The sequence below is a fragment of the Euleptes europaea genome, chromosome 16 (assembly GCF_029931775.1).
Source record: "Euleptes europaea isolate rEulEur1 chromosome 16, rEulEur1.hap1, whole genome shotgun sequence".
NCBI classification, from domain to species: Eukaryota; Metazoa; Chordata; class Lepidosauria; order Squamata; family Sphaerodactylidae; genus Euleptes; species Euleptes europaea.
In genome coordinates, this window is record NC_079327.1 from 56,207,230 (window position 1) to 56,216,726 (window position 9,497).

The 9,497-nt window shown below is 42.5% G+C and overlaps 1 protein-coding gene across 1 annotated transcript in view; it reads left to right on the plus strand.

Annotated features, from left to right (window-relative positions):
- The window catches only part of LOC130488262 (cytochrome b-245 heavy chain), a 33,714-nt gene extending 33,018 nt beyond the window's left edge, over positions 1–696 (plus strand). Inside the window, exon 13 of the mRNA XM_056861908.1 lies at positions 562–696. Coding sequence (XP_056717886.1) covers positions 562–688 — 127 coding nt within the window. The 3' untranslated portion in view covers positions 689–696. The remainder of the gene's footprint in view (positions 1–561) is intronic.
- Positions 697–9,497: the final 8,801 nt, after the last annotated feature.

Here is a 9,497-nt window from a genome sequence, read left to right on the forward strand (position 1 = left end):
TCCCTCCCATAGCAGCCCATTATTATCCATGAAATGCTGCCTCAAGTGGACAGAGGACCCTGAGCAATTCTATGAGGGGTGTCTGCAGTGTAAAGGGGGCAGCGGTGGAAATTGCTAGTTCAGTCTGACTCCAACCCTGTATTTTAAAACCAAGAAATGAATACTAAAAATGGTTGAAACTTTGGATCATAGGATAAATAGTCTTCTTGATGACTGCCACAGCATGTGACAGGTCGCCTCAAAGAGGGAAACAGTTCCTGCTCTCAGCTGTAATCATGTGATATCAGTGAATGATTCACTTCTTTGTTTTTCTAAATCAAATGGGGGTACTACTCTAGCTCGTATTGTGTTGCTTTTGATGCCAATGGGTTGTGCTTTACATTATAAAACTCTAGTATTACTTGCCGGACAATCTCATGTGAGTTTTTGGTTTTAAAGTGTTATGAAGTTGGGCCTGGTAATAGTGGCTCTCAATGTCACAGTTATAGTGAACTTTCTCCTGTAACTTGCCCAAATGACAGTATTTAGCACCTGCAACACTATCCTTTCTTTTTTCAACAGTTCAAGGATTGGAGTATTCCTGTGTGGACCTGAAGCCTTGGCTACAACCTTAAGTAAGATGAGTATTACCAATTCAGAAGCTGATCCCCGTGGAGTGCACTTCATATTCAACAAAGAAAATTTTTGAACATTCTTGTCCCCAGACAGAAAAATAAAATGGTTGTGTTTCAACACTGATTTTAGTACAGTAGATTACCATTTCACTAGAATTTTGCTCTAACATACCTTAAAAATTCTGTGTTCTGCTCATGTTAGCTTTTGCATTGTGATTTAGCAAATAACCTATTCTCTGGCTTTAAACTGATAAGGTTTTCCTCAGCCTCATTAATTTCACCAGATCCTGAAAAATGGTGGTGATAAACAGCACATACGCAGTAGTGTAGAAAAGGTGGAGGAGGACTAAAGTAAAGTGCTGCACCTATTAATAAATGATCAAAATGGTATTTCCATACAGGAAGGATAAAGTATTAAAAGTTAAAAAGCCATCCCTAAATATCTAACACTGTGGAAAAAATTGTAGATGACCAACTAAACACGAGCTTCTCCTCACAGGTACTGCAAGAAGGTTGAAAGTGATTATATTTCCACTCCCATGAATGGGCCATCACGAGATATAAAAGCCTACTAAAATTTATTTTGAAGTGCATTTCTGCCTTTAGCATATGAACACTACAGTGCTATAAGTGGCACAGATGGAACAGTAGTAGTGGGATTAGAGGAAATGCTTTCAATATTACACTAGTTACTTAAAATGCAATTTTTCTTGTCCTTGGAATAAAGGAAAAGAAAGTACAGAATAGACCCATTTAGTTGAACATTGAGTTAAAAAACAACAGTTGGTTTCTTTTGTTTAAAAAAAAACGGGGGGGGGGACAAGGGTGGGAACCTTTTTCTTTGATTAAAGTCGATCTATTAATTGCTATTCCTGCTAACAGACTTATCAGACTTCACAAGGTTGTTACAACTTTGGTACACGTTGACCAGGTAGGCAAATCCCTGCTAATCTTAGGCTGGTCACTGATCTAATTGCTTTAAATAGTAGATCTGATCAAGTTGCCAAGTTCTTTCACTTGATGCTAAAAAGCTTTTAAGAAAATATACTGGAAATTTATCTTCGCTGTGTAATCCCAGGGTGTTGACTAATGGCATATTTTCAGCATAATTTCCTCTTGAGAGGGGTACTACACAGTGCTGCCCTCTTTCTCCTCTTATTTTTGATGTATATCTGGAACCTCTGGTTTGTCCCATTACAGAAAATAATAACATTCATGGCTTTGTGCATTAACTCTTTGGAATTTAAAATTATTTATTATGCAGATTATCTGTTATTATTTATTTCAGAACCCCACTCTTCCATTCCCGCATTAATGAATATGATTAGTACATTTGGAGACTTGTCTAGATATTTGACTAATTGGGCAAAATCTGAGTTGATGCCACTGGGAGACAATATATCGCAGAGTGTATTTGCCTATGGACATTTTCTCTTGTGCCCAGATGTCATTACTTATCTTGGAAAACTGATTCCTAGAGATATTATGCATATGATTATGCTAATTTTTAACAAGCTAATTGCTGATATATCTTTGGATATGGACAATGGGCAACTTTAAACTTGTCTTTATGGAGAAAAGTGAATACACTCAAAATTAATATTATACCCAGGATTTTATTTATATTTTATGTGCAGTTCCTTTGTATACTGGACACCATAGCAACTCTTTAGCAAAGGGCTGAGTAAAGCATCTAACTGTTGGTGTTGTAACTCACAAATCATCTCCCTTAAACATATGCTTTGGGCATGTCTGGTCATTCAGTTTTTCTGGGAAGAAGCTATTATTCATATCAATTTTGTATTAGAATGTTCATTGATTGTTGAGGATATCTACGTACTTTTAAATTATCTGCCCGTCTCATGGAGGCTAACCACTGGTCAATGAAAATGGAATCTCTGGGCCCTTACTACAGCTAAAAGACTTGTAGTACAACATTGGAAAGATAAATGCCCATCTCCGGCAAAACAATGGACCGAGGATCTTAGAACTCCATCAACATTTGAACACATGGCATTTAGACAATAATTGCATATGGACTTGTTTTTTTTAGATATTTGGAACTCTTTTACAGAAACGTATGCGTACATCTGCCACCACTGTAGTTATAGTTTTGCTTCTAGTTGAACAGTGAGGTTAAAAGCTAGCAACTTTCCACACAGGAAAAGTCAGCCTCTCTATTGATTTCCTAACTCCTTATCTAAAAGATATTTTCTAGCCCATTTAGTTATTTATAAGAATGGTGCATGATTGCCCTGATGTATGTGTGTGTGTGTGTTGCTTTAAGTGTATTAAATTGGAACATCTAATTTTAAAGTCTGATTCTGAGTTTATGTTCTATTATTGTACAATATTTTTACTAAAATGGTCTGATTATTACAGTCTACTTTTGTGAAGTTGGCAATAGTGAAGGCATATAAATTTTTTATAGGAGGGCAAATAAATTTAAATATGTAGGTTGTTCAGGAACTTTGCATTTGGTTATTGTGGCTCCTAGTGTTTAAATGTGAGTTAGACTCAATTTTTTTAAAAAACTTGCAAGTTTCATATGATTGAGAATGATTGCTAAGATGATGAAATAAAAAGTCCTATGCAAAAAGTCCTTCCCTTGCCTTTCATCATGTAAAAAATTAACTAAAAGCCTCTTGCTTAACAGTTCTCTAGTTCCTATTTTCAAGGGTAATTCCAAAATGACATTCATTGTTTGCACCATACTCATACATAGGATCTCCTTTAAAATATACAGAGTTACTTTGACACAGTATTATTATTTGTTTTTAATAATACCATAGCAGGTACTACAAAGAGGACTTTCCAATTAGGTGGTACATTCATATTCATTTCAATAGATGGATAATCATGCTAAAGTTGCACACATTTTTAGTTCTATGTTTCTCTGTATGTCAAACGTACGTGTAAAAACTTAAAACAGTTAAAAGTGGGCATGCTTTCTTTGATTAGTCAAAGCAAACAGAAACCACACTGGATGCAGAGTAACTTCCAACTCTGCATATGCTACTTTCTCGTGTGTGTGTGTGTGTGTGTGTGTGTGTGTGTGTGTCTTAAGCGTGGTCGAGTCGCTTCCAACTCATGGTGACCCTATGGATCAAATTCCTCCAGAACATCCTATCTTTAACAGCCTTACTCAGGTATTGCAAATTGAGGTCTGTGGCTTCCTTTATTGAGTCAATCCATCCCTTATTGGGTCTTCCTCTTTTCCTTCCTCAACTGTTCCTAGCATGATTGTCTTTTCCAGTGACTCTTGTCTTCTCATAATGTGACCAAAGTACGATAGCCTCAGTTTAGTTATTTTAGCTTCTAGGGTTAGTTCAGGCTTGATTTGATCTATAACCCACTGATTTGTTTTTTTTGGCAGTCCAGGGTATCCGTAACACTCTCCTCCAACACCACATTTCAAAGGAGTCTACTTTCTTCCTGTCAGCTTTCTTCATTGTCCAGCTTTCACACCCATACATAATAATAGGGAATACGATGGCATGAATTAACTTGATCTTGGTGGCCAGTGACACATCCTTACACTTCAGAATCTTTTCTAGCTCCTTCATGGCTGCTCTTCCCAGTCTCAATCTCCTTCTGATTTCTTGGCCGCAGTCTCCCTTTTGGTTGATGATGGAGCCAAGGAATAGAAAGTCTTGAACAATTTCAATTTCTTCATTGTCAACCTGTTTTTCCTTACCTGGGTTCCTATTGGCCACTGAGAACTCCTGGCCTCCTCTCTCCCTAGATTGTCTTCTGTTGCAACGCAGGTAGACTGCACCAACTGGCTACATGGGAAGCTCCAGTAAGCCTTCCCATTGGCCACTCCAAGATGCCTGTTCCCTCCCTCCTCCTGCCCTGGAAACCAGCCAGGGGGCAGGATTACAAAGAAAGGCAACAGTTCTCCTTTAAATGCAACAAGGACCACAAACTGAATATTGCCAAAATGGCTAATTTTGGGTTTATTTTTCAGTTCAGGTATATCAGTATGCACAAACCTAGGTGAGATTGCAGAATGCAGAGAGCAGCTTGTGGAGTACACAAACACAGCTACTAACAGTGAGAGTTAATTAGAAAAGTGTATGAGGAAGCAAGATATAACCACAGAGGCAAATAAACAAAAGACATATAAAGCTGCAGGGTGAGTCCAGCGTTGGGCAAAGAAGTTTGACCACACCACATTAACTTCCTAGGAACAGGATTCTCCAAAGTTTCAGGTAAGGACCCCTTAGTACCCTTAGCACCCTTAAACAACCAATGCTAGAAGTCTCAGAGCCACAACTGGGGAACTAGAGTGCTTGGTACTACACAATAATGTAGATATAGTGGAAATATCAAAAATCTGGCAGAAGAGGGAACTCAGCGGGACACTGTTATTCTTGAATATATACTCTATAGACAGGACAGGGAGGGAAGTACTAGGGGTGGTGTTATTCAGTATATCAAAGACTGCACAGAGTCAAGTAAACTAAAAATATTAGGGGAAGAAACTCCTCCAAGGACTCACTATATTTGGAGATACAAGGGCCTACAGATTACTTAAAAGTGTGTGGGGGGGTTGCTATTGTCCCCTCCCGGACCAAAACCAGGAGGCCAAAGTGGAGAGAGAAATAAGGGTGGTGACTAAAAGAGAGAATGTAATACTGGGCGACTTCAACTACCCTCATATTGACTGGACAAATATGTGATTGAGTCATATCACAGAACAAGGGTCTCCAGCCTTATTGAGCCTGTGGGCACCTTTGGAATTCAGACTCAGAGTGGTAGGTGCAACCACAAAATGGCTGCCACAGGAGGCAGAGCCAACCACAAAATGTCAGGAAGTTAGGTTATGCATAACTCTAATAACTCTAATAGTAACTCATCAACATTTCAGGTAGAAGAACTGTTTAACAGGATTTCTTTTAAAACAGATGCATATCCCCCCCCCCCAATGCACACAGCTTACCTTCAGTCAGACAATAAAGATCCTTGTGCTGTGATGGCAGCTGCTGCCTGTATTGCCAAAGGGCAAATGGTTCTTTTTCCTTGGGAATTTCAAAAGCAATAAGTACAACACTGGGAGAATTTAACCAGTTTTTATTATAGCTCAATAGCCTTAAACAAACAAACAGAATAACAGACAGAAGAATACCCACGTCCCTTTCCTTTGCAAGGACCCCGAAATACAACCGTAGGTAGACTCCAATATAAACAGCAGTGCTTCCACAATGGTCTTGGATGAAGAAGTTCCCTCTCTCAGAGAAAATAGCCCTCCCTTCTTATAGGAAAAGTAAAAGTGTGTGTGTGCCTAAGAGGGAGCTCTAATGCCTACAGCACCCTGGGGTGGAGCTCTCACGAGATAAGGCAGCTGGGGCATGCCAATGCCAGGTGCTAATTATTCCCTCTTCCTCCCCTGTGCTGTTGCTAGGGGAGAAGATAGAGTACCTTGGCCCCATTAACCCCTTCTACCCCAGTGCTGTCATAGGACCATCTATGGATTGGGAGAAGCATGTGGTTCAACACTCTCGCCTCATATTACAATGGTCTTCCGTGATTTTCCACTACACTGCCAAAGCAATATTTTTGAAAATCTGCATAGCCAGTCAGAATCCCTGCTAGACAAAAGCCCCATTTGGCCCACTCCCTCCCTAAAAACACTTGGCAGACTCCAAGAAAGATACCAGCAGGTGCCATGGCATCCATGGGCACCATGTTGGGGACCCCTGCTATAGAAACAAGCTTGGTAGACATCATAAATGGCTGTGCAGTTGGTCACCAAACCAGCTAGAGATGTAGCAACTCTGCACTTGGTTCTGAGCAGACCTTGGGACCTGGTATGAGATGTAAATCTTGTAGCACCAGGTGGGAACAGTGACCACAATGCTATTAAGTTCAGCATTCATGAAATTTGTCTCCAGAAATTTGTACCCAAAGTCAAAACAATCACTTTTGATTTTTAAAAGATTTGTAAAAATGAGGGGACTAGTCGGAAGGAAGTTAAAACTGAGAATCCCTCCAAGATGCCTGGAAAACTATTTAAAACTATGCTGATCCAGGCTCAGATAGAATGCATACCTCAAGTCAGGAAGTCAAAAAAGATGCCTACGTGGTTAACAACTCAGCTCAAGGAAGCAATAAAAAGCAAAAAAGGCTTCTTTTAAAAAGTGGAAGATTTCCCCAATCAAGGTGAACAGAAAAGAACACGAGCTGTGGAGAAACAAATGTATATTGACAGTAAGGCAAGCTAAAAGGGAATTTGAGGAGCTGATGGCCAAAAACATTAAAACAAACAATAAGCATCTCTTCAAAAACATCAGCAGGAAACTGGCTAGGGAAGTGGTGGGCCTTTCCATGACAAAGAAATAAAGGGATTGGTTACAGAAAATGGGGAGATGGCAGAGAAATTACATGAATTATTTGCATCTGCTTTCACTGTGGAAATGTGGGGCACATATGCCCATGCCAGTGCTACGGTTTTTGGGAAGGGTATCTGAAGAACTGAGTCAAATTGACATGACAAACTGAAAACCAGTAAGCCTCCAGGTCCAGATGGCACACACCAGAAGATTCTTAAAAAACTTTAGGTGGTGCCGAGTTGTTTTCTGTTGCCCCAGAAGGTCGGACCAGAACCAACGGGTTGAAATTAAATCAAAAGAGTTTCCGGCTAAACATTAGGAAGAACTTTCTAACAGTTCAAGCGGTTCCTCAGTGGAACAGGCTTCCTCGGGAGGTGGTGAGCTCTCCTTCCCTGGAGGTTTTTAAGAAGAGGTTAGATGGCCATCTGTCAGCAATAGGGCTGTTGAATTAAAAATTTTTTTGGTATAGTTCGGATTCGGCCGAATTCGGCCCATTTAGATTCGGGATATGCCGAAGTCCGAACTCCCCCACTTCGGGTCCGTTCAATTCGGCGGGAATTCAAAGTTCGGGGAAAAAATTCGGCCGAATAAAGCCATTAAAAACACAATCGCGCCTTTCCGCGGCTCTGGGGGGGCATTTTTGGGGTTAGAGGTCCCAAACTTTCAGCAGAGCTTCAAAGGACGTTTATTGAAAGACTCCCCACGTTTTGTAAAGATTGGGTCGGGGGGGCTGAGATATGGGCCCTGAAAGGGGTCCCCCCCACCCTTAATGTGCATCTCTCAGCAGAGCTTGCCGCCCACGTACAAAGCTCCCAGCCCCGACAACAGCTGAAAGCAGCACAACCTTGTAAAACAACACCTTTGCAACAGGGAAAACCAGAAGACACACAACTGAAACCTCCCCCCTCAAACCAGGGAGCGAGAGACTCGAGGGGGAAAACACACCCCAGGCAGAACCGACGAAAGCCCCCTTTGGCTTCCCCCCCATCCACAGAAACTGCTCCCTCCCCCCACACACACAGACTCTGCTTTCCCCCCCCACACACACACATACACAGGAGAAAAATTATAGATTAAAGCCCCCAAAGGGGTCTTACTGTGGCTGTCTTCTGTTCCATCAGGAGGGGCTGGGGAGGACTTGTAATCCAAGATGATTCCAATTAGGCACGGGACGTTTTGCTCTGGAGATGCACACAGGATCGGCTGATCCATTCATCCCAATAGGGGAAAGGGGAAAGGAGAAAGCCCATATCTCGGGACCCCCTGACCCAATGTTCACAAAACTTGGATGGTCTCTTAAGAACACTTGTCTGAAACTCCGCTCAAAGTTTGGGATCTGCACCCCCAAAAATGCACCCACTGCAGCCACGAAAAGAGAAAAGGGGGGGAGGCGATATTTCTGCCCCCACTGAACCCATCTTTACAAAACTTGGGTAGTATCTTAAGAATGATTGTCTGAAGCTATGCTGAAAGTTTGGGGGCTATATCCCCCAAAAAGCGCCCCCTGCAGCCACATAAATGGAAAAAGGGGGGAGGGAAAAGGGGGAGAGCCCATATCTCGAGACCCCCTGACCCAATGTTTACAAAACTTGGGGGGTATCTTAAGAAGCTTCATCTGAAGCTCCACTGAATGTTTGGGGTCTGTACCCCCAAAAATGCGCCCCCTGCAGCCATGGAAAGAAAAAGGGGGGAGCCCATATCTCGGGACCCCCTGACTCAATGTTTACAAAACTTGGGGGGTATCTTAAGAAGCTTCATCTGAAGCTCCACTGAAAGTTTTGTGTCTGTACCCCAAAAAATACACCCCCTGCAGCCACAGAAAGGAGCGAATGTGCACAAGCACCCCCCCCACACACACACACACGAGGATTTCGCTCTCTCTCTCTCTCTCCCTGGCCGGGCCGCACATCAGCTGATTCCTCCAGTACTCAATCCTGACTGATTGGCCAGAGGAAGACCCAGCTTGGCCACCGATTGGCCGGGGGAGTAGAATGCTGCTTACTGACGGTTATGCTGCTTACTGACGGCCCCGAATTTGCCGAATTTATTAGCGAACTCCCAAACTCGCTGAATTCGGCTCCCCGGTTGCCCGCCAGTTTTGAGTTCGGTTCCTCCCGAACTAAAAACCACCGAATCAGGGGAATTTCGGCTGATTTTCAGTTCAGGCCGAACCGAATCAACAGCCCTAGTCAGCAATGCTGATTCTGTGACCTTGGGCAGATGATGAGAGGGAGGGCATCTTGGCTATCTTCTGGTCACTAGGGGTGTGGAGGGGGGAGGTAGTTGTGAATTTCCTGCATTGTGCAGGGGGTTGGGCTAGATGACCCTGGTGGTCCCTTCCCACTCTAAGATTCTATGATTACATAACAATGTTAATCTGCTAACATATATGTATGGGGTGGGCTACCTGGCAAAGACCTGCCTGACAGGGCAGGACACACCCCTGAGCCCCACTGCAAAACTGGGTGGAAAAGGGTGGGACCAAGAGGGTATAGCTACAGGGCAGTTTTGGTAGTCTGCCACAGGGACGCTGCTCAGAAGGCAAGGA